At 53.6% G+C, this 27,548-nt stretch overlaps 8 protein-coding genes across 8 annotated transcripts; 3 read left to right on the top strand and 5 right to left on the bottom strand.

The window, feature by feature from the left end:
* Positions 1 to 415: 415 nt before the first annotated feature.
* On the top strand, positions 416 to 1,858 carry HER10_EVM0000667 (Cys/Met metabolism PLP-dependent enzyme; the record flags this gene model as incomplete). The annotated part of the gene is made up of 2 exons (XM_035470438.1): positions 416 to 652; positions 809 to 1,858. 2 exons carry the CDS (start codon positions 416 to 418, stop codon positions 1,856 to 1,858), a joined length of 1,287 nt encoding a protein of 428 aa, XP_035330371.1.
* A 689-nt stretch (positions 1,859 to 2,547) lies between these two features.
* On the bottom strand, positions 2,548 to 4,061 carry HER10_EVM0012542 (uncharacterized protein; the record flags this gene model as incomplete). Its single annotated transcript, XM_035481936.1, has 8 exons — positions 2,548 to 2,617; positions 2,683 to 2,918; positions 2,982 to 3,015; positions 3,069 to 3,158; positions 3,220 to 3,376; positions 3,436 to 3,704; positions 3,765 to 3,830; positions 3,901 to 4,061. 8 exons carry the CDS (start codon positions 4,059 to 4,061, stop codon positions 2,548 to 2,550), a joined length of 1,083 nt encoding a protein of 360 aa, XP_035331059.1.
* A 1,433-nt stretch (positions 4,062 to 5,494) lies between these two features.
* Positions 5,495 to 6,920, bottom strand: HER10_EVM0002403 (polysaccharide deacetylase). The gene has a single exon (XM_035472116.1). It carries the CDS (start codon positions 6,805 to 6,807, stop codon positions 6,016 to 6,018), a length of 792 nt encoding a protein of 263 aa, XP_035330485.1. The 5' UTR covers positions 6,808 to 6,920; the 3' UTR covers positions 5,495 to 6,015.
* Positions 6,921 to 12,282: 5,362 nt separating this feature from the next.
* On the bottom strand, positions 12,283 to 14,743 carry HER10_EVM0012334 (uncharacterized protein). Its single transcript, XM_035481731.1, has one exon. It carries the CDS (start codon positions 13,553 to 13,555, stop codon positions 12,647 to 12,649), a length of 909 nt encoding a protein of 302 aa, XP_035331048.1. The 5' UTR covers positions 13,556 to 14,743; the 3' UTR covers positions 12,283 to 12,646.
* Positions 14,744 to 17,610: 2,867 nt separating this feature from the next.
* Positions 17,611 to 19,316, bottom strand: HER10_EVM0011998 (WD domain-containing protein; the record flags this gene model as incomplete). The annotated part of the gene is made up of 2 exons (XM_035481403.1): positions 17,611 to 19,006; positions 19,090 to 19,316. 2 exons carry the CDS (start codon positions 19,314 to 19,316, stop codon positions 17,611 to 17,613), a joined length of 1,623 nt encoding a protein of 540 aa, XP_035331036.1.
* Positions 19,317 to 19,742: 426 nt separating this feature from the next.
* On the top strand, positions 19,743 to 23,021 carry HER10_EVM0004135 (helicase associated domain-containing protein; the record flags this gene model as incomplete). Its single annotated transcript, XM_035473787.1, has 1 exon — positions 19,743 to 23,021. Exon 1 carries the CDS (start codon positions 20,085 to 20,087, stop codon positions 23,019 to 23,021), a length of 2,937 nt encoding a protein of 978 aa, XP_035330589.1. The 5' UTR covers positions 19,743 to 20,084.
* A 1,703-nt stretch (positions 23,022 to 24,724) lies between these two features.
* Positions 24,725 to 25,742, bottom strand: HER10_EVM0004919 (acylphosphatase). The gene is made up of 5 exons (XM_035474546.1): positions 25,658 to 25,742; positions 25,573 to 25,606; positions 25,422 to 25,434; positions 25,229 to 25,298; positions 24,725 to 25,110 (listed from the first exon to the last, which is right to left on the bottom strand). Exons 1-5 carry the CDS (start codon positions 25,667 to 25,669, stop codon positions 24,961 to 24,963), a joined length of 279 nt encoding a protein of 92 aa, XP_035330630.1. The 5' UTR covers positions 25,670 to 25,742; the 3' UTR covers positions 24,725 to 24,960.
* A 58-nt stretch (positions 25,743 to 25,800) lies between these two features.
* HER10_EVM0012328 (uncharacterized protein) lies at positions 25,801 to 27,497 on the top strand. Its single transcript, XM_035481725.1, has 3 exons — positions 25,801 to 26,617; positions 26,702 to 27,105; positions 27,174 to 27,497. Exons 1-3 carry the CDS (start codon positions 26,148 to 26,150, stop codon positions 27,449 to 27,451), a joined length of 1,152 nt encoding a protein of 383 aa, XP_035331046.1. The 5' UTR covers positions 25,801 to 26,147; the 3' UTR covers positions 27,452 to 27,497.
* The last annotated feature ends 51 nt before the right edge of the window (positions 27,498 to 27,548 follow it).

Raw genomic sequence — 27,548 nt, 5'->3', positions numbered from 1 at the left:
CCGGCATCGTTGTCCCAATGGTCAGTATGCTTTTTGACGTGATTTAGCAAATACTTTTTGATCCGTCATGCACTTATCGCACCATGACCCAGCTTCGGGGTTTGGTCTCCGACCCCACCTTTTGATAAGGTTCCACGCAATGGAGGGGCAGAGTCACAGAGACGGCTGGTTCCCGGCACCGGGCCGCCCGCCTTGATCGTCTTCCGCGCCGGTTGGTCGTCGGTGACTCTTCATTTTTCTCATTTTATGACACATCTGGAGCTTCTTCCACGCCCTGTGCATTACATCTCGACTCCCCCTTCAGTCGTTCAAGACCTTGTGTTATATCTCGTCACCTATTCCAGGACTCTTTATTCCCAGCAAGAGACGCTGAAGTACCCCTCTTGACTTAGCATCTTTAACGACAAACAACACAATGGCTGGAGATATCCCTACGAATGGTGACATGGCGACCCGGACCGCCCCCGGGACCGGCTCCGAAAGCCCGACGACGGCCGCTGCCGGCAAGAGAGAGCTCTCGCTTGCTACGCTTTCCGTCCACGCTGATGATGGCATCAGCAGCCACCGCGCCATCGCGCCGGCGATGCACGTGTCGACCACGTTCAAGTACCACAGCAACCCGGATGAGCTCCGTTCAGGGGAGAATGTCGATGTAAGTCTTGCCCGCGCTCTCAGGGTGTTACTTGAATCAACTTTTAAGACAATTTGCCGCTGTTGAGGAACTATCAGAATGACCCCGTCATGAGATGGGAAGACGGGAAAAAAGTCAAAGTGCGAAAAAAAGGCTTGCACTAACATCCAAACCTAGCCCTCCGCCCCGGGCGACTCCCACATCTACTCCCGCTACTCGGGCCCCAACACAACCCGCCTCGAGGCAATCCTCTCGAGCGTGCTCCACGGTCCCACCCTGACCTACTCCTCGGGCCTCTCCGCCTTCCACGCCATGCTCGTCTTCCTGAACCCGAAGCGCGTGGCCATCGGCGGCGGGTACCACGGCTGCCACGGCGTCATCAAGGTCCTCACGAAGCTCAACGGCCTGCAGCAGCTCGAGCTCGACGATGCCTCGCTGGAGAAGCTGGAGGCCGGCGACGTGCTGCACGTCGAGACGCCGCTGAACCCGACGGGCGAGGCGCGGAACCTGGCGTATTTTAGGGAGGTCGCGAGCAGGAAGGGGGCGTATTTGACAGTGGATGCTACGTTTGCGCCGCCGCCTCTGCAGGATCCGTTTGCCTTGGGAGCGGATGTTGTGATGCATTCTGGGACAAAGTACTTTGGTGGCCATTCGGATATGTTGTGCGGGACGCTGAGTTTGAATCCCAAGCACGCGGACAAGTGGATGCCGGAGCTGTTGATGGAGAGATGTTTTATCGGGAGCGTGATGGGGAGTATGGAGGGGTGGTTGGGCGTTCGGTCGCTGAGGACGTTGGAGCTGAGGGTCAAGAGGCAGTCTGAGAGCGCGACGAAGCTCGTTGCGTGGCTTGACGGGGAGATTCGCGGGAACCCCGGGGGGTTGGTGGGCAGTGTCGTCGACACGGTGCAGCACGCGAGTTTGCAGACGGCGGATCTGGAGGCCGGGTGGTTGAAGGAGCAGATGCCCGGCGGGTTCGGCCCCGTGTTTGCGTTGTTGTTGAAGGACGAGGGGGATGCGAAGAGGTTGCCGAGCAAGATGGGGCTGTTCCACCATGCTACGTCGCTGGGTGGTGTCGAGAGTCTTATCGAGTGGCGGGCGATGAGCGATAGCGGGTGCAGTAAGAGGTTGTTGAGGGTGAGTGTTGGCGTGGAGGGGTGGGAGGATTTGAGAGATGATTTGATTCAGGGGTTCGAGGCGTTGGTGAAGGAGAAGAAGAAGACGGTTTAAGGGGGTTGATTGTGGAGGCGAGTTTCGGGATTTTAGTCTGATTCTGATAGAAGTCGAGAAGAAGCCGCTTAGATGGTATCTTGATAGATGGTTCTTGTTTTAAGACGAGATGGCTAAAGACTCATATTTCGGTCCATTTTTTGGTATATAATTGCGGATAATAAAGGCCGAGTCGGGTGAGTTACTGACTTTGATGGATGTTCATTGCGCTTAAGTTCTCAACTCCTTGATTTGACAGTTGTTGATGACTTACCTCTGTCCACTCGCCTTCACGACAAGTCAAGGGGACAGAGTGTGAGCTGCTGGTATTCTATAGAGTCTTCTTGCATGGCATCTGAAGATCAAGTGTCAATTCGGTGGTGGGTGGTGTGTAGGACAAGATGGACCTCTCGTCATGGAATTTGATCTTCCTCAGAAACTTGCCAGTTGCCACAGTAATCCTGTAGATCAAGATGTGCAGCAGTTAAAGCGGTCTATTGCATTCTAGAAACCTCGTAATCCAGAGAAGCCAATGTCTTCAACACCGGCGACAGCAAGTATAGGGTTCTCATGAGCTATGGACCGTGATCTGCAAATCAGCAAAGCATGGTATCTGGCCCGACATCTCGAAGCAATCTCAAAGCAGCCCCATATCAGGCTCGATCCACTTCTTCTATCCATTATCCAGAGTTCTTTCTCCATCTCTTTCATCAAAGCAGGATATCCAAGGATCCATCCTTGTTCATGCAGCCTGCCAGCTTATATCTGGTTGACTCAAGCCTTTTGTTTCACACAGTTAGTCACTTTTGTCTTGAGCTGCACCAGGGGTATTGGGAAGAACCTACGTGAACTGGACTGATCCGGTCACCATGCAACGGCACGCATCACAGTACTTTCTGATAATCTCCTGGTTCTTCTCTCCGACAGCTTCCTCGAGTATAGAGGCGGCAAGCTCAAAGATGGCGACAGAGTCCTGGAGCTCCGTGAGCAAAGCACCGACGGCCTGTTGTAGCGATTTGCCTTCGCCCATGAGAATGGGCACGGCGTTCACGACGCTCTCTGCCTTGGCGGCATCTTGGGGCTACATGAGAATGTTAGTAAGCATTCGTTCTTCAGTCGGTAAAAGGGATCTTTGGTTAATTACAATCTCTTTCTTGAGAGAAAGTATGTCGTTTGTTCTGTTGCTATGTCAGAATATGACGCTTGTCGTGTTCACTTCATGTCCACGTACATCCAGATGCCTCTGCTGGTCTCCTCCCAGATGGTCTGGACCTCTTTCATGTAGCGTATATGCTCCGGCATGTTCTCTGCCAAGCCATACCTAAGTCACAGAAATGTTAGACTTTGTTCCTCCATATTAGTAAGTCTGACATGGTACTGACTCGATGAGCGCGCAAAGCGTCCACACTGCGGCCGTTCCATGACGGAGCTCCGAGTATGCCTGAAGGTCGGGCAAGTCGCCCTGGAGTCGCATAGCCTGCTCCTCGTGACAGTTGTTGATATATCGCTTCATCTGGGTCATGAAGGTCTGTCTCTGCTCTTTAGCTTTAAGTTAGCGAAACTGCTGTTGGTTGTACACAATTGACACAACGACTTACCACGTATGTACGCCTTCTGCAGCTGTGCTCCGATTGCCTTCAGCTCAGTATTGGCATGGTCATACTGAATCAACGAGCCATCGTCAAAACCAAGACCAAGAACATGCTCCAGCACTACTATCGTGTTGTCATGACGAGTCTTGGCGCGAAGCAGGTCGTTGCTCAGGTCGTCGCTGCCCTGTTGGTCAATCGCATCGTCCCAGCAGAAGAGCCAGATGATGTAGAGCGCCAGAGTCTGAATCTGTTCCCAATCTGGGTGAGGGTAATACCTGTCTCGAAGGATTAGACTATTGTTGTCGGAAGTCAGGGGGTAAGTGGATCGGGCTTACAAGCTGACGAATCTGGCGTAGTTGGCCTCCCGGTATTTCTCACGGAGAAGGGGCGATTTGATGAGCCTTTGTGAGAATTTGTGAGATGATTATTCCAGGAATATGTTGGCTGATAAGATCGTCTGCCTAAACTCACCGGTCAAATGCTTCCTCAACAATAGGGATGATGCGCTTGTAGTGAGGGTTGGTCTTCTTGACAGGCCATCCTTTGAAGATGCCGTAGAGATTCGGTACGTGAAGTGTCTTTCCCTTGAGGGACTTGACGACAGCCTGGGCGCATGAAGTTTGCTTGTCCATTGGAGTTTGCTTGTCTGTCAGGACGTTGGCGAGGTGTGTTGGTGGGAAGTTTGCTTTATTTGTGTCAGCGGGACCGGGGCAGCAGTCGTCCGGACAGAATGGGAAGATAAGCTGGTCAGGGTGCATCCCGACTGTGCCGTAGTTCCGATTACCTTTATATATATATGTCAAAGCAATATAGCAAATGCTGGTTGGCGTGCGTTCCTTTCCTCTTTTGCAATACTGTCGAGAATGAGGGCCCGGTATCGAGGTAGTGAAGGGGAGAAGAGAGGTCTACTCGAAAACTTCACAGACGAGACTTAATACTTACCGATAGAGTGAGTTCCGAAAGGCAGGTGCTAGTTCAGAGAAGAAGAGGAAGGGACGAGCATGTTATGGAGTGGAATAAGATGAGATGGAATACGACGAGGAGGGCAGGGAGTTTCTCGAGAGTGAGGGTCTCCAGTCCCCTTATATCCAGGTCTAGGGCTTCATTCGTCAACCAAGCCCAATCGATCCCCATGGTCGAGCGGTATAACGCCCTGGTCCGTTAGTAAAGAACTTGGTGATGAAATCCTGAGAAGTCTTCTCAGATGGAGGATTTCGTAGGGTGCGCAGTTCGATTCCCGAACTGCGCACTTGAGCTTTTGACTTTTCGGCCCCTTTTCCTATGATGGACTTTTTCAAATTGCTTTACCCTATTTATGTCAAGTAAATGATCCGATATTGCCAAGAAATTCTAGATCTTGTAAAGTTGTTTGATGGACAAACCTGTGCTGTTTGGGGTTTGCGCCGTTGAGAATGGGATACTGCTCCTTCCTGCAGAAGTTTGGGAAAACGACTAAGTGATCTTGGTCCTGGGTCTACTGGCGCACAGATCGTGTTGCTACTCTCTCGCGTCCGATGGAAAGGTGACGCCTGAGGTCATGCAAGTGCTGAATATCATTGTCCTCTTGTCAAGGCCGTATGCTCTGCCGCCACACCGCATTATACCGTTGCTTGCTTCCCAGACTATCACTTTCGACCATTAGCATTCTCTTTCCCTACAAAGAATACACACGCAATCCATCATGATATAGGTTCATGGGACTACGCCAAAATCATTCGTAGGCGACAATTGTAGCGAGTCTCCAGGCTTTAGCGACCATACACCCTAGAACAATGTCAGATGATCTATGAATAGCCTGGCATTCGGCAAAATCTGAGCAATGAATATCGTCACAAACTTTGGCAAAGCGTGCTAGCTTACAATGCAAAACAATAAAACCATGTGAGTGGGAATTTAGAGATACTCGGACAACTTTACGGGGATCTGTCGAGGACAAGAAGGCCGCGAGAGATGTCGTGGCGAACCAGTTTTCGCTCTCACTGACGGCTAATAGCATAAGATTGACAACCTCTATCGTACAAAGATCTGCCAGCCTCTACAACGGCGCCAACACATGGCGCCTCCACCCCCTTCGACGAGGTCGTGAATCGCCCAATCGACTCCTTCCGAGCCCTTGCTGTCTCACGTGGTGTCACCCAGGTCTCGCAGAACATCGTTGTGTCGCCTTACTGAAACAAGCGAATGTTGAAGGGGGGCCATGCCTCATCAATCCACAAAGCAGCGAGCCTGTTACGCTCGATCATGCAGCGACCCATTCCTTTGTATACCGTGGCCCCGAGGCGAGACTCCTCGTCATATTTAAGCTATTATGGGCAACGTGGTATTACACCGCATTGGCCTGGGCAACGATGGCGCGGTCATGATGCTCCGCATCCCCGGCGGCTCCATGCTGCGGTCGAGACCAGCTCTAACCTGCGGAATCACACAGTCTCCGAAGCCGCTGATACCCCTCATTTGAAGAGTGAATGCGTGCACGAGCACCGAGGCGGTCTAGATCTAGACATGGGTTGCGTATATGCGTTGTTGCAGCTGGGTTTCTTCGTCATGGTTTGGATGATTGATGCTGTCTCTCTCCCAAAACGTCTCTCACTTGTCTGTGTCGACTTCTTTGAGTAGCTCCGTAAGGTTAAGAATCCTATACCCCCGTTTCCTCAGCTCCGGAAGTACCTTCCGTAGCATGGGAACGGTCCAGCTCCTTCTGTCGTGGCATATGATGATAGCCCCTGGCCGTGCCATGCTCAAAATGTGGTTGGCATTCGTCCGCCAAGAACTGATCTGGGCATCGTGTGGGTAAACACTCCCCAGAACCATCCTGTATCCCAGTTTGTCGACCAGCCTCCGCATCTTGTTGCTGAAAAATCCAGAGCCCGGGCGAAAATATCCAGCTACAAGGGGCTTATCCTCGTACTCGTATGCAATCTTGATCTTCCGCCTGACCTCGAATATGTCCGATTCCAACTGATCTATAGGGAGAGACCGCGAAGCTTCGTCGTGCATGCCGTGATTTCCCAGCTCGCTGCCAGACTGAATTATGGCTCCCGTATCTTCTTCACGACCGTTCATCTGAGATCCAATGAGGAAAAAGGTCGCATGTGCATCGTTCTCCTTCAAGACGTTGAGGATATCGGCCGTGTGTTGTGATGGCGCGTCATCAATCGTGAGGCCGATAATCTTCTGGTCCGTCTTGACCTGCCATAGTACGTCGGGCCATTTTCGCGCAAAGTAGTTGATAACAAACGGAGGTGGTTTGTAGATGATGTAGAAGGGGACGACCAGGAGGACGGCCAGGGCGAGGAGAGCCAGCAGGGTGGCCATTCGGTTCCTCCGCACACGCCGGCGAAGCTTGTTAGGAAATCGAAAGAGCGTTATTCGTGCCATTGACCGTCCATTCAACACCTTTGAGTTTGTCAAAGGAGGAAGGGGACGGGAGGCATTGTCGAGACAGTCGGGTTTTGGTGGTGGGTGAAACGAAACGAAACGAAGCCGAGTCCAGGCGCACAGCTTCATCATAGCTACCACAGGGGTCGCTTCCAAATCCACGACCCCTTAGGTACCAAACTGTGGCTGGTGGTGGCTTTTACCTGGCACCTGGATGGATGTCTGTGGCTGGCACCTCCACAACAGTCCCATCGGATTCGGTCCACTCATCTCCACCAACCACACCCGGTCTTCAACTCTAAGGTAGCTTATACTTGACCACTTGCCGAGCAACTTATTCCAACGTCCGTATCAGAACACCACACCAAAGTCCCATTTTGCCTAGCAATTCCAGCCCAGTTCTCACTCGTAAGCGAATCCATAAGGGAAGGGAAATGCTCTCAATGGCTGGCTTGCATCTCGAGACCTTGACATTTTCGTTCGTCGCGACCAATCCTGCTCGCCCACTCTAGGCTGCACGATAATCATCCCAGCACAGGCAGCTATCAAACCAGGATGGTCACTAGCCACCATCGAAAGATGAGGCCAGAAATGGACATCTGCTTCTGGAATATGTTTTGATTGAGAGCCTTCAGAAACCTCAAAGACGGGTTTGTTGATACTCAACGCTGTTCCCGCGGTTCTCACCAGCTGTTGGCCATGGCGCTCTTACACCCAAACACCTCCTATTCCTCCCAGATAGCGAACGGTTTCGAAGATACCAAGATAAACATGCTCGTCAAGCGGCGATTTCAAATTTTCATGGGGTGTACCTGATCATGCGATGATCAACTCGAACGCCGTCCTTCGACCTCGGAGTGCTCACCGGCGTCTAGAACGGAGCATGCAGCACTGGACCCGACGGACGTCTCAATTTCGTTGCCTGGTTGCTTCTTAGTTCTGGATCTAAACTCCTTTCATTTGCCACACAGTGGCTTCAAGCTACTCACTCGAAACTGATCTGATCGAGGCAGGCCCTGTCAAGCTGCTTACAGCTGCTGCAGATATATGGCCCTGCGATCGGCAACATACTTTGATCTCAGGGAGGCAGTATCGCTACAGCCTCCCAGGGCGCTAGTCGCGCTTACATGACCTCCATCACTCGTCCCAGAAAAGAAGTCGAGGATTCAGTAGATGACATATCGGGCACACCATGAGTATAGGGCTGTTATAAGGCTGCAGGTTGCCCGCCCGAAGCCGATCCCGGATCTATCGTCTTACGCAGGCTCGCAAGTCCATCCTCAATCTATGGCCATCTATGGATCAATGCTATCCATCAAGGCAACACTCAAACCTGGTTCGTGGATTGCGGAGGGTCGGTCGTTGGCACATCCTCATGGATCCTTCACAGCATCTTGTTCATCCTTCTGGGAAAGAAATAAGCTTGTAGAGCTCCCGCAACGGCGTGAGCGAACTTTGTCGGGATCTCGGTTGACACTGTCCAGGGTGCCAAAAACTCTCGTGGGGCACATCCAGGCTTCCAGATTCGGCTTCTCTGAAGTCCCTCCTTGGGCGGCCGCTCAGGGACCACGTCTTTAGCTGCAACGATTGCTCTCTTGTTAATTACAGCCTAAGCCCATGGAAAGATCATTGCAGTGGACATTGATACTCAATTGTACAAGGTCAACTTCGCTCCATGAAGTTCAATCAGGATCAAGTCTTACACGCCATTATTCAAAGTCTCATCGTGCTCGGCTCGCTCAATTACATAGATGACCTCGCCTGCGGCATCTTGCCCAGATGTTGTTCGGAAGAGGAAGAGTTACGAATCATTCTGCCATGTCTTCGAGTCCTTCCCAAACGATAAGTCTCTTTCTGATTCTCTCTTATATAAGGGCAATCGAGATCCTGCGGACGCCAGTTCGCACTGGACGAGCGCGACGGAGGAACAGGTGCTGGATGAGCAAGACATCAACGCCTGGCTGGAGCAACAAGAGGGTAAGTCGAGCAGTGCTACCGCTCTTGACACCCTTGACGGTCTCGAATTGGGGTTCGTCTCCCCGAATACTCCGTCGACGCGATCCAGCAGCCCTGGAACGAGTAGCCGTGCTTCACCCAAGAAAAGAAATCGAGGAAGCGAGCCGTGGCAGCAGGGGGGTGTACCGCATACCCTCCGCGAGGTTGGAGCGTTTGCAAGCAGTTCGGAAGCATCTCCGGAGAAGAAGAAGCAGAAGCGGTGAGTTGTTTCCGGGCCAATACAATCAATCTAGGCACAGAACTCATGATCCTCGTAGAACGGCAAAATCGAGACACCGGCCACTGACCGGCTGGTTCAATAATTGGCTTTAGCCTTTGGGCTGCTTTAATTGTATAATGGCTGCAGTGTAGAGGTACTCGCCACAAAGGCAACACGGCGTTAGTGTGAAATTCGATAGATAGGTTACTCCTGGCGTGTGGCGGATGCAAAAATCAAGATACCTAGGGATTATATCCTCCGATCATCTACCCTAGTGCTAGTCAAAGGAATGCGGGCTAGAAAATCCGAAGGTGAAATCGGCGGTTCCAGCATCTCTGGCAAAACTTTTGGCATCACAGCAGGGCTGCTCGTCGACTTACACTACGTGACCTCGTGGTGTTTTGGTTTTCCATCATCGTGTCTCCCGAACGGCCGCCAGCCGTTTATATCTCAACGGGCGGAGGGGCCAACGGTGTTCAGAGTTCCGAGATTCCCGCTCCGAGGCTTCCGAGTCTGTGGTGGGCTCGGCGCCGTACCTCGGGGGGTCATCCCGAAACCATGGGTCCAAACTCCGATCAGTGCTGCAGTCTTCGATGAACCGCGCATAGGAGACTTGGCGAAAGGTGAAGATCCCGGCCACGCACCGGCCTATCGGCACCGCTCACATGGCTCTGTTTGGAACTGGTGTGGCCCGCTTGTCGCTGACTTACTTCATGCGTTGAGATGTGACGAACTGATGGAGAAAGCTTGCTCATATTTCTGACATTATTTCATTCTCCCTTTGAATGAGAAGTCAGGGCCTATCTTACCTCATGCATTTCCTAAAGAACCCGAACCTCCCTCACCACCAAAGTCAAATCGGTGGTAGACTACCATTGGCGAAGGTACTCCGGCATCACCAATGGGAAGAACGATGCCACCCGATCCGAACATCCCCAAGATGCAGAGTCGAGCATTTCGCTAACTCGCAACCGATCGAGCAAGGGGTGACACCAAGATCTTCGAACCTGCGGCAGCTCGACGCGTCGGAGACTTGATGATCGCCCGGTGCATTAACCAAAAAAAAAGAGCCGCGTCCGCATCCCATTTCATCAACGGCACAGAAAATGCCATTCGACCTTAAACCCCCATCCTGACCCGAGAAAAGGAGAGAGGAGGGACGGCGAATAGGGGCATTTCCAGCAATAGGAGGAATTTCCATGCCGCGTCTGTACCCGCAAGACAGGTTTCGAACAGCCCGAAATCTCCGGGGCCATCCTGACCTCCGATCAAACACCCGCCTTCGCGGCCTGCGGGCTGCGGCCTGCAGCCTCACGGCGATCAACGGGGGACGGAATACCTAGTGAACACGGCCCCAGTCGCCTTACAGGCACGACAGGTTACCGTGCCTTACCGTGCAAGCCCCCTCCCGATCCCCTCCTTTCGCTTGCTGTTCTGCATCATTCATGCGGGCAAGCACCCTGGAGGAAGATCAAACGAAACGAACGGGGCGGGGTCCCGTCCCCGAGAGGGCCCCCAATTGGATGACAGAGGGTAGAGCAGGGGATCGCAAATGCCATTCTTGGCATCCCATTTACTTGGGGGACTTGGGAGGAAGCTTGGGAAGAGAGCCAAATGGTGAAAAAAGAAAGGTTCCACTTCCTCATATAGATGAAATGGCAATGACGTCCTCTTTGCTTTAGGGATTTTCTTTTCTCGTCCTTCTTCAGTGCAAGCGAGGTCGACATCGTTGTATCTGCATCGGGTACTTCGTATGGATAGAGTAGTCAAAAGTTGTCATGGCTACGCCTGGAACAGGTCTCTCCATGATTTCTTCTGCCGAGACGATGCTGTGCTTGCGTGATTCTGGCAAAGCTTGGAGAGTGGTCCACCTGATTACTTCTCTACGTCTCCGTAGCCAAGCGATTAGACAAGCAACAAACATGGAAGCAAGCAGTCGTGATGGTAAAGATGGTTGGGCGATAAAGAAACACAACCCAATCACTGCTTCCAACAAGAGTGCCATCGCGTAGACCACAAGACCCGACAGGCCGTCACATGGCATCAACGTCGCAGTCGTCAATCGGACAGCCACTCTCATGAGATGCACACTTCCTTACTGAATGACATCTCCCACCCCACCCGGGGCCCATCTCCCGCCGTCCACAAACGGGACCCATTCCTCCGCGCAGCACACCACCGCCGTCTCCCTTACCATCACTCTCCCTTTCCTCACCTCCAATCAACGACAGTTCAAGAGAGACAAAATGATGCAGCCTAAAACTCCTCCATTTGGCCATGAAGCCGGATCCAGATGCAAGACAATATGCAACAAAACTTTGCGAGAAAGAGAGAATCCCTTGAAAACTCCCGCCACCCCCACAAGCCTACAAAACCCACCCGGCGACGCGCCGACGATCCTTCCGTCTTGGGGCGGGAACCCCGAACAACCACCAAAAAGGACTTGACACAGATCCTCCACATCGGACATCATTCAGATGATCATCAGATTCACATTGACGGGGGGGTATGCCACAGCCCTGCTTTCAAGAGGCAATTACGTATACCATAGGTCGCTCATGCCGTTCCTCCGGTATCGTAGATATCCCCGAGGAAAATGGGGCGTCCCATGGTCCCGGAAGAGAAAATATCCTGTTGCCATCCTTTGTGCTAAACAGAAAAAAACTTCACAACAAAGAAACGGACAGAGGCAGAGAGGGTACACCAGAAGGAGGGGAAAAAAAAAGGCGTTGGCGTTGGCGTTGGCGTAGGTTCATCGGTCCGGGCACCAAGGGAAGAATGCGGATAGACCGCCACGACCGTCCCCCCTCCATCGGCGACGCTGTCTCCGATAGCTCGGTCTGGCTGGCGGTGGAGCTAAACCCATCTTGCCTGCATCCCGCTCTCGCCAAATTGTACTGCACTACGCTAGACTTTATTGCCTACCTTACCGTAAGGGTTTTGCTCAAGAGTACGGAGGATTGCCTATTGATTTGGCTGTGCGTTGCATACCCGTTGGCATCTGTTCGTACACCGTTTTTGACCAGTCTGTGGGTTTGCATTTGAGGCTATTGCTTGTTCATCTCATCCGATAAAATGAAGGCACGGATGAAATGAAGACAAATCATCAGGCGAAATAAGGCCCCTTCAGTGAGTAAATAAACGTGGACAGGCTGCAGCGCACGGGTGGCGTCATGCAGCGATGAACTCTGGGTCAACCACCACGGACCGCGTGGCATTCATCAAAACAAGTAACCTTCACATTACACTTGAGGCTCAATCATGAAAACATGCCGCACAAATGATGTAGCTAGTTATCAATAGCAATATTGGTAGATGCCTCTATATGAGGCACTATCGGGGAATATCCACACGTCATTCAAAGGTATATACACAGAAACGCCAATTATCCCATATGTAGTTGGGCGTCAGGTTCCAAACAGAGCAATCTCCCTCCGTCTCGCGAAGTGTCCGCTCCAAGTGAGGCTATTGTCTGAGCCAAAAGTCTCGTTTTCGTCATCTCCCTTCCTAAGAAAAAGGCCGAGGTCGTAGTCAGGTTGTTTTTTTTTTTGCTTCCTGCAAGTATGTACAAAGAAGAGTTCTCAAGTAAGGTATGCCCGGCAGGCGGTAAAAGTGATCAACGCATCAGATCCAAGCGGCGGCAGCCATTGGACGTTGAGATGCGTGGCTGTCGTGGAAGAAGCTGGCGAAGATGCTTTGGACCTCCGTGAGGTAGTCTTCTGCGGCGAACTTGCAGAGACCTTCCGCCTTGAGGGCGCGCTCCTCCTCGTACATGAGGTCGTCCTTGATGCCAAACTCCTCTGCAATTTCCGTAACCTGGGCCAACTCGCGGCCGAAGGGGTGCGGCTCGGCAGGCTTCTCATGTCTCGGCTGGTGGTGATGCTGGAATGCGGGCGTGGGCATAGGCGGCACAGGGGTCTTGGGAGCGGGGGCGACTGAGCTGTGAGACATGGTAGAGGCAGAGCTGGAGCCCGATGACGCCCGCGAGGAGAATGTCATGCTGGCCTTGGAAGAGACGGTCTTGTCCGAAGCCTTGGACATCTGAGAAACTGAGCGCTGGCGGGCAACGGCGTCGTATGACGCCTGCTTCGTGTGCGAAGGTGCGCGCTTGGGAATGGAAGGAATGGCGGGAACTTCGGGGATCGAAGAGTTGATAGCCTGGCCAGGGGCAACAAAGTAGCAGGACAGGTGGTTTGGCTCCTTGGACAGCTCGTGAGGCGCGACGTCGGGGCTGGTCGGGGGAGACGACGCGGCGGAGTTGGCGCTTTCCGAATCCTCCTCTGAAGACTTCCTGGATGAGTTGCTCGAGGCATCGGTTCCGGTCCGGGGTCGAATATCGGGAGCGTTATATGAGAGCATATTGGTGGTATGAACAAGCTCCATAGGCGCAGAGATCTTGTGTCTGATGACGGGGTGCTTGGTGGTCTTGCTTCGCTGCATGGTGTTGCTGCGCTCCTTCCCCCGCGCGGCGTCGGAGAGATCGATGCTCTGCTTGACCCGACGGGTAGTAAAGGCTCGTGAGAGAGACGACATGTTGATGACTGTAAGCAGAAGCTCAATCTGAATTTGGCAGTGCGAAGACGTGGGCAAAACGCAAGGCCTTGCTGGTCGTGAAAGTGAGCTTGAGTTAAGTAGCGGAACGCAAGCGCCTGATCCGGGAGTAAGAGCCTGTTGTGCAGTGACGGAGTGTGAAGAGCGGCAGATGGTGGTGATAAAAAGTGCTAGAGACTGCACTTGTGATTGGACCTGTGACCTTTACTGGCGTGTGAGGTGGATCTTGTGCTGCAAGACAGTTGCAGTCAAGTGAGCAGCAGGGAAGTGATGCCGAAAAAAGGTGAATGGGGGCGGTCACTAAGAGGATCTGCCGAGGGAGTGATTGTTGGGTTGATGGTGTGTCTGTGTGTCCGTCTGTCCACGGTGATGATGACCAGAAGCGAGACAAGTGATTAAGACGACGGGCTGGCCGTGGTGGATTATCCTGCGCGAGATTTGCGTTGTGTTGCTATTCGTCCGAGACAATAGGTGAGGAGTCCAGTCCTGGGGTACTTTGGGAGTACGATGAGTCGGCGTCGATCCGGTTGAGACTTGATATTGTTGCTGTGTGAGCTGTGATGAGTCTTTGGGTGACTCAGTGTGATGAGGTTGGAAATGATTGTGAGTGGTTTCGTTCGTGTGTAATGACGGACGGTTCGGTGCAGTAGTAGCTAGCCGAAAAGGAACGTTCAACGTGTCGCGCGATATTTGAAGAGATAGGTAGAGAGTTGTGGGTGGTTTCTGCCGTACAAGTTCGAGCCCGCGACAAAGGTGTAATGTTTTCGAGTACTCCGGGGAGGGAGAACGTCTAGAGGAAAGGCGAGAATAGAAACAAGACACAACACAAAGGGAGCGATGATGTGTTTGCTAGAGCAGAAGCGAAAGGGACAGGATCCTTTTTCCAGTATGGGGAATGGAATAGGTTGAGGAGAAGGAAAAGAGAGAAGAGAGGGCGCGTAAAATGGCAGACCAGGGCCGGGCGTGTGGAAGTAATAATTGAATATTGCAGGTGCGATCTTCTCTATGGGAAGGCAGGCAGGTAGGTACCTCACTCCGTACCTACCAAAGGTGAAGTAGCTCTTTCTCGGTTCTAGATAGGCACGGTACTCCTCTCTTTCCTTCCTTTCTCTCTCTCCCTCTCTCTCTCGCTTTCCCTCTCTTGCAACCTTGACCCGGGCCTGGTTCCTGGCCGAAAAAAAGGATGAATGGGGCTCGGGTCCCTTTGGGACCTGGGGGATGTCGCTCTTTGATTGCCCTATCGCCCATTCTGGTTGGCTCTGGACGGTCTTTACTCGCAGGGACTGGAGCCAACGACTGGAGACTGCCACTTGCGGGTGGGCAAGAATTACTGGCGCCATGCCGCCATGCCACCATGCCTGCCGTCTTTCCTTTTCGCTTCACCAGCGCCCCCCCTGTCGACGGTGGGACTTGGCGAACTGAAAGGGAAAGGCTCCCTTGCTCCTCACAGTGTCTCCTAAGATGCCCCCGCTTATCCAACGCTAAGGCCCAAAAGAGATGGACTCTGCACCAATGACAGCTTGTGTTTGTCAACGAACCCCTGGCCCTTTCTCTTTTTTCCCTTTCCTCCACTCTCCACCGAGTATCCTTGGATACGTACCAATTATTCCACGGTCAACTTTTTGGCCGTCCACCTCACTCTCTTCCGTCACACTCACTCCCCTTTCAGTCCATCATCCATGCCTGCTGTCCACTGTTCAATTTGAGTGTGTGCTGGCTTTGGCCCACGACCCTCCATCCATTAGGAAGAGGATGCAACCATGTGTCTGCCGGGCTCGCTGCGTGACAACCGCCAAGAAACATTTGGCTGGCACGACTCGAACGGCGGGATGGCACATAGATCGATGCCAATCGTCAGCCCAACGTTCAAACAACCGTCGACCGTCGACCCAATCCTGCCGCCACCAAAAGGGGGAATCACGGATTGCGATGATCTGCCTTCTGGAAAGAATGCCCAACATCGTCAGACCAGCACAGCCGAGACCAGTCCGGCGCGTCACTCGCTCTCCTTTGACACCTCTTCCGAACTGTTGCCCTCGCTTTTGTCGGCCTCATTGGATCCTTCACTCTTAGGGCATTTTCATACATCCACACAACGTCGACGGACCGGTGCCGTCAATACTAACACTACGTCCGATGCAGCGACTGCTGCGTCCACTTACGTATCTGCACCTCGCCAACTACACAAGCGTCGGCCTGCGACCGCCATGTAGTTTTCTGCCATGTTGCCTCTGTGTGGCGCACAGGCAACGAACTCCTGGTCGGCACACAAAAGAAAACAGCCTATCTTCAAGAAGTTTGACGTGGCCAACACGCATTTGTACTGCTCTATCCGGATGGACGGCTCCTATCCAAGTCTTTCACCACGACCGCCACCACCAGGGGAGTCTTCGAGGAGGGGCCGAACCTCTTGATCAATACGATCAATCGCCAATCCACCGGCACCTCGATCAGCTCGTGGGCCCCGACGGACGCCGACCCGCCAACTTTGAGCGATTCGCACGCGGCACCGTTCACATCCTGGCAGAAGATTGTGCGATTCAAGATGGGCGAGCCGCGGCGCATCGTCAACCTGCCAGGTTTCTCCGGGAAGTCACCATCATCCTTGTCTGAACAGTGTGATATGATCCGCCTTGAACGGAGGAAAAAAGAAGGGCTGGACTGGGCTGTCGTAAAGTTGTGGGTTTCTTGTCTGTTGGACCAGTGACTGGAGTCGACGCCTCCAAGAATCAAGACAGCGTCAACTAAATAGCCCAACAGCCGAGAAAGGTCTCGTGGCCGGTGGTTCCCGGCCGTCCCCAGTGGTAGCTCAACCAGACGGAGACAGAGGCGTCATTGGTTGGGTGTTCCGTCCGCCATCCTCGCCCGTTGGCAGGCCCCCCTGAAGTTTCACTGTTTCATCCTGCGCCATCCCACCCCAGTGGCGCCGTGTGCCTTGCGTGCCTGCGCAAGCCGGACAGGGATCCATGTCGACGTTCATGGCCTTTCACCAGTCAGCGCTCCTTGCGCTCTTGGGCCCAGCGATTTCACTCGCCCATCCGCCCCCGCAACCACACAACTCTCTGCTGCCCTTGTGCATCTTCCAGGGGAATCGCCTTGTGGTGGTGTGGGAACCAGTCGATCAGGAACTGCCTTTTTCTCGCCTGGCTGCTTGCGGGAGGCAAAGACTCTCGGCCTAGAAGCCAAGAGAAATCCCTCAGCGACTTCGAAATCGCCAGAATGGCACCGTTGGCTGGTTATATTCTTCATTACACTACGGATACTTCGAACGATTGACTTGGGCATGGCCCTGCTCGAGCTTGATACTCGGAAGAACAAAAACAAAGATTGCATTCGCGAATAGACCTAGAGCAATATCCGGGCCCGGCTCTTATCCTAGATCTGATATCGATCCACCACCTCCTTCATCATGTCTACGCATGAAGATGTCAGGCTGTTGCCGCTCCCCCCTCCACGCTTTGGTCATGCTTAATTAGCGAGCCTCCCACCCTATCACGACACTGATACCCCGTCGCAACAGTCAATGGTGGTGAACACTGAACAACCTTTGGGGGCCACGCAGTCGTGGTTTCACTCGCTCACGTTTAGCCTCTTCACATATATCAGTCTCTGACGGTGTGCTCCTCACCAACTATTTTCCCGGTTTGAGGCCATTGTTTGACGGGCTTGGCTATATGTGTCGACGAAACTAATGTGGTCCATGCTTGATGCTGTTCAGACGACGGCATTTAACTTCGGACGACTCGAGACTAACTTCTACACTGAAAGGCTGTTCTCCACCTGATTGATACAGGCCGTCCAATTCCTACGCCGTTTTCAACGGCGCCAGCCCAGAGTCGTCATCATCAGTGTGATGTATGTGGCCTACGGCTTTCTAAGTTCTGGGCGGGCGCCGGAGACTAGTTGGGCCTGCGGTTTCGATCCATCTGGCCAAGCCTGCGGGAAAATTCCCCTGGCGATCTTGGACCAGACAGCGAGCAGGCTACATCTGACAACACATGTGAAAGGCCCACCATCCATGTTGATTAGCGTCTACCCTAGTCCTCATCCTCGTCCATCGAATCGCCATCCTGCTCGCCCTCTTCTCCTTCGTCCTCGCTGGAGCTGCTGTCGTCGTCAAGAACGCCAACAAGACGGTCTTCCTCGACGCCCTCCGGCTTTTGCGGGACACGCTCAGCGAACGCGTGTCGAACGGCGGCGTTGGTGCTAGTGTCCCACACATGCATGGTTCCGCGGCTGCCAGCAACGGCGAGTCTGAAAGCCACCTCAGAATCGGGCGCAAACTGCGTCGAGAAGATCTTGCCGACGTCCAAGTTGCGAGAGACAACCATGGAAGGACCGCTAGCCTGGATGTTCCACAGCTTCACCGTCTTGTCAGTTGAGCCAGTGGCCATGAAGCCGGGCACGATGGGGTTGATGTCGAAGGACGAGACAGACTCGTCGTGTGCCTGCAAGGTCCACACAGCCTTGGTCGCCTCGGGGGTTGACGGCGCATTGCGAATATCGTTGAAGTGGATGATTCCGTTCTCCGTGGAGACGTAGAAGTAGTTGGGGTCGTGGGGGTCCCAGCGAATGTTCTCGACGTCGCTTTCGACACCCCATCTAGGAGCCTTGGCCTCGGGAGCTCTCATATCTGCGGCGACGACCGTTCTGTCGTAGCTGCCACTGAGCAACACGGTGGACTCGACAGAGTGCCACGCGAGAGAGCACACCTTGTCCGTGTGGTAAGTGTATGACTTGGCGCACTTGGCTGTGTGTAAATCCCAAAGCTTCACCGTCTTGTCTGCAGAGGCGGAGGCCAGCAGGTTCCTGTGTTTCCTATTCGCAGCAAGGGCGAGGACGGCGTCGACGTGGTACTCGTCGTTAGCCTTCTTGGCCTTCTTCTTCTTCTTTTGCTTCTTCTTCTCTTCTGAGCCCTCACCGGCCTGACCGAGGATGGCGTTAGGGTACAGGGAGTCTACCGTGTCGAGATCCCAGACCTCGATATCGGGGTCCATGGTGCCGATGGCGACGAAGTTGGCCGTCGAGTCCTTGTCAACGCCAGCCTTTTGAACGGGAATGTCGAGCCACTCGACGCAAAGGGGGATCGCAGGCAGCATGATGTCGTGGTGGACATAGAGGTTGTCAGCGGCGTCCTCGTAGACGTAGACCTCGAGGTGAGCCATCTCATCTTCGACCTTGGCAGCGAGCAGGAGGTTGTCGGTCGCTAGGATCTGCAGGTCCTCGCGGTCCTCATCGTCGTCGTCCGGTCCACCATTGGCGGGCAGGGTGATGTACGGGTCGTCCTTATTGGATTCGTAGTAGGCTAACGATTTGATGTTGCCAAACATGGCCATACCTTCGCCCTGGCCGACCTTTTCCTCGTCCTCTTCATCGGTGTCGTCGTAATGCTCGAGGTCGTACTCCTTCAGATCGTCGTCGTTGATATTGACCCTACAAGGTGGTCTAGGGTTAGCGAACCACGTATATCCTACAGTCCCCCGCTCAGCGAGCGGATAGTTCAAGTCAAGACTAACTGTTCGGCCTTCTTGCCAGATGCGCCTGTTGTCGCATCGTCGTCGGCGGGCTTGTCGGCGCCCTCTTCCTCGTCCTGCGCCTCCCTCAGGTCCTCTTCGGCGTCATCCAGCTGCAGCTTGGCGAGTTCGGCAATGCGCTCGTACTCGGACTCGTCAAAGGTGTATTTTGAGGGGAAGGGTGCCGCAAAGCCTCGGGGCACCCAGGTTGATGTTGTGATCATGGACATCTTGAAGACAATATGGTCCTCGGAAGGTCACTAGCGATCGGGTATATTGCGCGCGCTTTCAAATGCACGCTGACTGTCGAAGTTGGCAGAGTAATTGCACAACTTTAGAAATATTTGAGATTTTTCGACTGGGGAAAGTCAAGTCGGTATGCGCAAAGCGAATTCTCCAAAATCCACTGAGTCTGGGCGACTGTGAGAAAAAAAATTCCCATCGTGGTGGGGTTTATCTTATCTCCCTTTTATCGATAAGAAACCACAAAGATTTTGGGGCATATACTCCGTAAGGTAGCTGGCTAAGATAATTCTTGCACGCTTCAACTGAAAGCGATTTATCAGATAATCAATTCAGGCACGAGGTCTCTTTTAGATTCTATCATTTGAACGTTTCTCAAAAAAGAAAGCATCAGCGGGTAGTATGGTACTTCTTAAGTCGAGGCCATGTTCAAGTCGCGTTCATTGCATTATCGGACCCATCAGTGACGTCTGTTATGGATATACACATAAGAGAGCCAGACCCGTTTAAACCGTCTGGCAAGGTGCGGCCCCATTTCTCAAGCTTTGTTTACTTGGAGTTGCCTGTCTACATGCAATTCTAAACTGCATGCCTCACTACATTTCCGATACTCGAAATTGAATCCATCACATACGCACACCGGGCCTCACACATCCAAGGAAACTCTACTCGGGCGACGGGTCAACGAAGATAACAATCACGCCAAGAGCAGCAAACGCCAAGGCGACGAATTGCGCCATCACAGGAATCGCAAAATGTACGACAACAGAGATGGATCAGGGCCCAGCTTCAAGCGCCGGAGGATAGACGGAGGGCGATTCCAGGACTCGGGCCGCTCGACACCGCGCGACGCCCGCGCCGCCGAGACGCCGGCAAGAGACGTTCCCGAACCCACCGACGAAGACTCGAAAGCGCTGGATCGCGACTGGTACATGGGAGACGAGTTTGGCGGCCACACCTTCGGCGACGATACACACAACCCGTTCGCCTCCTACTCGTCATGGGAGGCCGAGAAGCAGGAGGCCGTCAAGGCGGAGAAGATGACGGGGCGCTTCGACGCGCGCAAGGAGCAGAGGCAGAGGGAAAACGACGCGTGGGAGACGAATCGCATGCTCGTTTCGGGTGTCGCGCAGAGGAGGGACATGGGTGCCGATTTCGACGACGAGGAGGCGACAAGAGTACATCTCTTGGTGCACGATCTGCGGCCTCCGTTTCTTGATGGACGAACCATCTTCACAAAGCAGCTGGAACCCGTGCCGGCTGTCCGCGACTATCAGAGCGACATGGCTGTGTTTAGTCGGAAGGGAAGCAAGGTGGTGAAGGAGTCACGCCAGCAGCGGGAACGGCAGCGGCAGGCGCAGGAGGCTACGAGTATGGCTGGAACGGCTTTGGGAAACTTGATGGGCGTGAAGGAGGACGACGGCGACAGCGCGTTGCCTGTGGCGTCGGAGAACGATGCGAAGAAGGAAGGAGAGAAGGAGGAGACGAATGAGAACAGCAACAAATTCAGCGACCACATGAAGAAGGATGATGGGGGCAGCAGTGATTTCAGTCGGAGCAAGACGTTGCGCGAGCAGAGGCAGTACCTACCTGCGTTTGCCGTTCGAGAGGACTTGATGCGTGTCATCCGGGAGAACCAGGTTATCATCGTGGTGGGCGAGACGGGATCCGGCAAGACGACGCAGCTGACGCAGTTCCTTTACGAGGACGGATTCGGAAAGTCGGGCATGATCGGGTGCACGCAGCCGAGACGTGTGGCCGCGATGAGTGTCGCCAAACGTGTCTCTGAGGAGATGGAAGTCAAGCTGGGCAGCACGGTGGGCTACGCGATTCGTTTCGAAGATTGCACCAGCAAGGATACTGTCATCAAGTACATGACGGATGGTGTCTTGTTGCGCGAGTCGCTCAACGAGCCTGATCTCGACAGGTACTCGTGCGTCATCATGGACGAAGCCCACGAGAGAGCTCTCAACACAGATATCCTCATGGGTCTGTTCAAGAAGATTCTTCAGCGGCGGCGAGACCTGAAGCTCATTGTCACGTCTGCGACAATGAATGCGAAGCGCTTCTCCGACTTTTACGGTGGAGCGCCGGAGTTCATCATCCCAGGCCGAACATTCCCCGTCGATGTCATGTTCCATAGGTCACCGGTCGAGGACTACGTGGATCAGGCGGTTCAGCAGGTCCTGGCCATCCACGTGTCCATGGACCAGGGCGACATCTTGGTCTTCATGACGGGACAGGAAGACATTGAGGTCACCTGCGAGCTGATCCAGAAACGGCTTGACGCTCTTAACGACCCCCCGAAGCTGAGCATCTTGCCCATTTACAGTCAGATGCCGGCAGACTTGCAAGCAAAAATCTTCGACCGCGCAGCGCCCGGTGTGCGCAAATGCATTGTTGCGACGAATATCGCCGAGACGAGTTTGACGGTCGACGGTATCAAGTACGTGGTGGACGCTGGGTACAGCAAGATGAAGGTGTACAACCCAAAGATGGGTATGGACACTCTTCAGATTACGCCAATCTCCCAAGCAAACGCGTCGCAACGATCAGGACGTGCCGGTCGAACAGGACCTGGAAAGGCTTTTCGACTGTTCACTGAGAAGGCGTTCAAAGAGGAACTCTACATGCAGACGATTCCCGAAATCCAGCGTACGAACCTGAGTAATACGGTACTCATGCTTAAATCCCTGGGCGTCAAGGATCTGTTGGATTTCGACTTCATGGATCCCCCACCACAGGATACCATCACGACATCAATGTTCGATCTGTGGGCCTTGGGCGCCTTGGATAATCTGGGAGAGCTGACGACGCTCGGTCGAAAGATGAGCGCGTTCCCAATGGACCCGTCCCTCTCCAAGCTCCTAATCACGGCCGAGGAATACGGCTGCAGCGAGGAGATGATCACCATCGTGTCCATGCTCTCCGTCCCCAACGTCTTTTACCGACCAAAAGAGCGCCAGGACGAGGCCGACGCTCAGCGCGAAAAGTTCTGGGTCCACGAGTCGGACCACCTGACGTACCTCCAAGTGTACTCGGCGTGGCGGTCCAACGGCTGCTCGGACGGGTGGTGCATCAAGCACTTCTTGCACCCCAAATCGCTCCGCCGCGCAAAGGAGATCCGCGACCAGCTGCTCGACATCATGAAGATGCAAAAGATGGAGATGCTGAGCTGCGGCATGGACTGGGACGTCATCCGCAAGTGCATCTGCAGCGGCTACTACCACCAGGCGGCCAAGTACAAGGGTTCCGGGGAGTATATCAATCTGCGGACCAACCTCGGCGTCCAGCTGCACCCGACGTCGGCGCTGTACGCGGGCCACCCGCCCGACTACGTCGTCTACCACGAGCTCATCCTGACGTCGAAAGTGTACGTGTCGACCGTCACGGCCGTGGACCCGCACTGGCTCGCCGATTTGGGCGGCGTGTTTTACTCTGTGAAGGAGAAGGGGTACTCTGTCCGGGACAAGCGTATTACCGAGACGGAGTTTAACCGCAAGATGGAGATCGAGGCCAAGATGGCCGAGGATAAGAAGAGGGAGGCGGACCGGGTGGAGGCGGAGAAGGAGAGGTTGGAGAGGAGGAGAACTGGTGGGGGTGCGGCGGCGGCGGCGGCGGCGGGCAAGAAGATTGTTACGCATGGGGCTGTGAGGAAGCCTGTTATTAAGCGACGAGGTAGAGGCGTTTAGCGATCTTTTGTTGCGGTGTTTTGGATAGAATCTATGTATCCCGGATGGGGTTGAATCCAGTGAGACTGAACTTTTGTTCATCGACGCAGTTCTCAGACCCGGCGACTAAGAAAAAGCGACGAGGCATGTATACAGTGTCGCAGAAGGCGATGGTCATTCTAGAGTGAGCAAAGCCATGTAAGATAAACGTGTCAAGACATGAAATACTTGACGTGAGCACCAAGGTATTGATGGTTCTTATTGCGGGTTGATTTTACATCCCTCCACAACGAATGCAGGGAATATCAGCAGGCTTGCGTTGGGACTTGCTCATCGTAAGACCTTTGAGGAATCAGCTCAACAGTTTCAAGTTATCAATTGAGCATGGCCCGCTAGATATCAAATACCTTCCGTGCTCCCATAAAAACCAAAGATTTTGGCACAAACCTGACCGATGAGATCAGGAGCAGCCATGAGTACCTCGGTAGACGTTTTTGAAGGTAAAAAGGTTGGACGTGTCCAAGCCGGTCGGGTTCGACCAGGAAGTGGGGTCGTGATAATCGCTCTCGGGAAATTCCATGTGGCCGATCTTGTTCCGAGGAACCATGGCCCTTTCCCAGTGTCTGTAATGTATTCAGCAAAGCCTAGTGATGATACTCAGGAGGTAGGGCAGGAGGAGTAGCAACGCTGACGGACCGAGATAGTTTGAAGTGGCATGGTGATGTTCATGACGTTCGAGTAGCCCCGTGGGTATCATAGATAGGTACACCGCTAAGGTCTCTTTTAGCTCGCACTTGTCCTGGGCGGAAGTCAGTATTGCCAGTTATCGTTGTGTTTACCAGGACAGGTCATGTCGAATCTTGAGGCCTTTTTATAGTAAACCCTGGGGCAAACAAGACTGAACTGATAAAGTATGTTCGTCGCTTAAGATTATGTTTGAGTTGACGCGCGGTGGTAGCGTGATTGCGATTTGTATGCGGGCGTCAGCAACTAGTCCTCCCACAGACAAGAAACCAGTGCTGGAAGCAATCTCGCGGCGCATACCCCGGGCTCGCGTCAAGCTGGCTTCGTTGAGAGAGGAGCCCATAAGTCCATGAGACGCCCGTCTTTTTCCAGTGTCTAGCATGTATTCCGTAAAACTTAGCGGTAATACCCGCGAGGCAGTGCTGGAGGAGCAAAGGCGCCGACGGACTGGTGTAGTCAACGCACTTGGGGGCTCACTGATACTGACCGCAAGGGGCGAGGCCCTGATGAAGGACTTCCTAGAAGGGAACACGACCAGAGGTCAGGGTGACACGAACGCCAAGCTGCTGAAGAGATCAAAGCACAACAGCCTGAACCTTGACCTGAAGTTGTAGTACCTTGAACCATCTCGCATCTTGTACCCTTTTTGTATCAGCTCTGTCATCCTATCATCTTTGCAGTCTTCCAGGGGGCGGCAACGCGACGACTGGTGTTCCGCAAGGTCATGGCCCAGAAGGAAAGTCATTCTCCGAGAGGTAAAGAACGCTGACCTGTAGACTCACGGTCGGCTTATTCCTTCTCGCATTATAGCTAACATGATTATGGCACTTAATAATGGGGCGCTCTGCCTTCGCGTGTTCTAATGGTCTTGATCCTAGAGCAAGCAGAGAGGGGGGGAACGTGGGCTTGGCTTGTAGCATACCTGTACGTCTCTGTTCTATCTAATCGAGAAGCTGAACAAGTTGCTCGAGTCACACATTCGCCGTGAGTATATTGCATACTCGATTGGGTCAACTGTCATCGAGATATGCTTATCGTGTTACTAGGCAAGCCAGGTCCCCTCCTGGCAAAGAAAGTTGTTGAGACACATCCATAGGCTCTAAGGTGATAATAAAGGTAACGTGCCAATGGCCTGCCCCTTTTCATCACCCACCCCTCTCAATCCTAGTCTTCTTACCAACCTTGTTCATCGAAGAGAAGTCACTCAAGCGATAACTCATCGTCGTACCGCAAAGTCCTTTTCGTCCTGAACAAGTTCTCTCTCCTCCTGGTCAAGCTTCACAACTCTGGCGGATCTCGGTCCCTCGTCAATGTCCTTAAGCAGCTTCTTCAGTGCATCCTCGTCACCTTGCGCCTCTCCCTCAACCTAGGTACCAATTAGGTCAGCAGCCAGGTTTCTCAGATTTGCAATTCCTTGTCAAATCCCATGTCGAACAGTGACCCCTGGAGATTATTGAGAAAACAAAAAAGTACTCGAAACTCACCTTGTTGTTATCAGTGTTGCGACACCATCCCGTGAGACCATACTCTGTGGCTCTCTTTTGCGTAAAGTACCTTTCAACCGCATCGCTTCGTCAATATCATGCTCTTACAAAAGTTGACATCGTCAATTCAATTGACACCCAACTGGTCCAAACAAAATTGAAAAACCGTGTTGTCAAAAGTTCCATCACGTACCGGAATCCGACACCTGGATTTGTGACGTCAGTGTGTCCCGATATAAGAAAGTCACTTATCACAAGCTCACACCCCTCCCTTCTTATCCAGATAAAAGCTCGGAGCTCATGTGGAGGGTGAGGGAGGGGCTCAGGGTTGGAAGACAACGTACCTTGTACTTGACCGCCATGGGCTAGAAAGTATATCTAATTTCTCGTCAGTATGTCTAAAATCCTGTCTGTAGGAAAATTGCATACTCTCTTCGCCATGTTGACTTCGCGTCCGATTTTAAACGACTGTAGATGAAGTTGCAAGGCTTCAGGGAGTGAAGATGCGCAGAGGTTAAAAGTAGCTCGGAGCTCCCCCTCGAGCTTCTTGCAACATGCTTGCCGTGGGTAAAGACAAAAAGCGGGAACCAACCTGGTGGGGGTCGCTGACACCGTCACACCGATGACATCCATGCCAGCGGGTTGCACTTACATGCCTGACCCCCCTTGGTCCAGTCCATTATCGATAGGCTAATCCTCGGCATCCTGCAAGGTGGAGTTTCCTGGTGCGGCCTCAATCGCCCCAGGCGAATTTGCGCTTTCTGTCCACCTTCCGATTTACAACATACACATCCACCTGTCTTCACATCCTCGAAATCAACGTACAAAAAACGCCTCACCCAAGACAACCCGCCAAATTTTGAATCCTGCGCATAGACAACCAGTATTAGCGCGCCCCGGCGCTCACATCAACCCCATCATGTCATCACCCGCCGGCGAAACCCCGACCGCAGACGCGGCTCCGGCCCCGATCCTCTTCCGCGCAAACAAGAAGCGCAAAGCAGGCCTCCGCCAACGCGCCGCATCGCCCGCCGCCGACGATGACGACACCACCGCAGCCTCGAAATCAAACTCGACAGCAGAAAATACCGCGGCACCGGCACCAGCCACGGAAACCACCGCCGACGATGGCCCCGAATCACACGTCCCCTCAGCCCTCCGTCACCGCGCCCGCAAGCGACTCAACGGCGTAGGCTTCTCCGCGCGAGGCACAACCACCTTCGCCGGCGCCGGAGGAGACGATACAGACCCCATGAGCCTATTGTCGTCATCATCATCGCGCGCATTGGTTCCCGTCCCAGCACAAGCTCCAGACGACGACCCCCTCATCGCAAAGCGCTTCGCGCCGCAGACTGGCGCAGCAGCGACTACAATCGTCAACAAACACATGTATGTATAACCCCTTCCACCCCCGGGAAACTTCCACTTCTCACCCTTCCTCCCCATCCCGACGCCAGAGGCTGATCAAGCAAGGATGGAATATATAGAATCGCACCTCTCTAACCGCAACCCACCACCACCATCCGAACCATCAACCGCCTCCCAACACCAAGCCGCCGCCGCCGTAACCAATCCGTCAACAACAGCACCCTCCGCCGGACCAGCCGAACTCCCAGACCCCAAAAACCACCCCATCATGCAGGGGAAACTCATGGAAGTCGACCTCGGCGACGAGGTCCGCGCCCGGAACCAAGCCATGACGGAAAAGGCAGCCCGCCGCCTCCTGGGCGCAGCCGTCGACGACGATACCGGCGGCCGGCGAGCCAAGAAACCCCGCCTCGGCAGGGACGGTAAACCCTGGCGGCCCAGGAACCGGCGCACCAGCGACGACATCAAACGCGACCAGCTCGTCGAGGAGATTCTGCGCGAGAACAGACGTGAGTTTCGCCCCCGTCTCTGTCAATTGGGCCAACAAGCATATGCTAACCTGGAAACCCTTACTTAGTCGACGTCTACGATGTACCAAAACCACAGGAACCCCAAAACGAAGGCGACGGCGACGCAGACGACCGCATCGCCGAGGAGTTCCGGCGCGAGTTCATGGACGCCATGGTTCAGCGCCAACAAAAGAAGAAGACGGCAGCGCCGGCGGCCCGCGCCGGGGCTCGCAAGGCCGATGAAGAAGTCCTCAAGGGTCCGAAGCTGGGCGGTAGCCGCAACGCTAGAGCCGCCATGCGCGATTTGCTCTTGAAGAAAGAAAAGGAGAAGGACTCGAGAAGATGATGAGCCCATCCATTTTTGCTTCTTGTATACATTATTGATAGAGACGAGTTTCGAATGATACCCATGATCAAAAAGTTCATTGTTATAGCTAAAGATT

Source organism: Colletotrichum scovillei (assembly GCF_011075155.1).
Source record: "Colletotrichum scovillei strain TJNH1 chromosome Unknown Contig00008, whole genome shotgun sequence".
Lineage (NCBI taxonomy): Eukaryota > Fungi > Ascomycota > Sordariomycetes > Glomerellales > Glomerellaceae > Colletotrichum > Colletotrichum scovillei.
This window is presented reverse-complemented; position numbering and strand designations above follow the sequence as displayed.

Excerpts from the sequence above, each read along its gene's own strand:
- HER10_EVM0002403 (XM_035472116.1), bottom strand. The coding sequence starts at position 6,807 with ATGGCACGAATAACGCTCTTTCGATTTCCTAACAAGCTTCGCCGGCGT.
- HER10_EVM0012334 (XM_035481731.1), bottom strand. The coding sequence starts at position 13,555 with ATGTCGTCTCTCTCACGAGCCTTTACTACCCGTCGGGTCAAGCAGAGC.
- HER10_EVM0004919 (XM_035474546.1), bottom strand. Across the intron at positions 25,111-25,228 it reads GCAACACTGATAACAACAAG|GTTGAGGGAGAGGCGCAAGG; the intron begins GTGAGTTTCGAG and ends ATTGGTACCTAG.
- HER10_EVM0012328 (XM_035481725.1), top strand. The coding sequence starts at position 26,148 with ATGTCATCACCCGCCGGCGAAACCCCGACCGCAGACGCGGCTCCGGCC. Across the intron at positions 26,618-26,701 it reads ACAATCGTCAACAAACACAT|GATGGAATATATAGAATCGC; the intron begins GTATGTATAACC and ends TGATCAAGCAAG. Across the intron at positions 27,106-27,173 it reads GATTCTGCGCGAGAACAGAC|TCGACGTCTACGATGTACCA; the intron begins GTGAGTTTCGCC and ends ACCCTTACTTAG.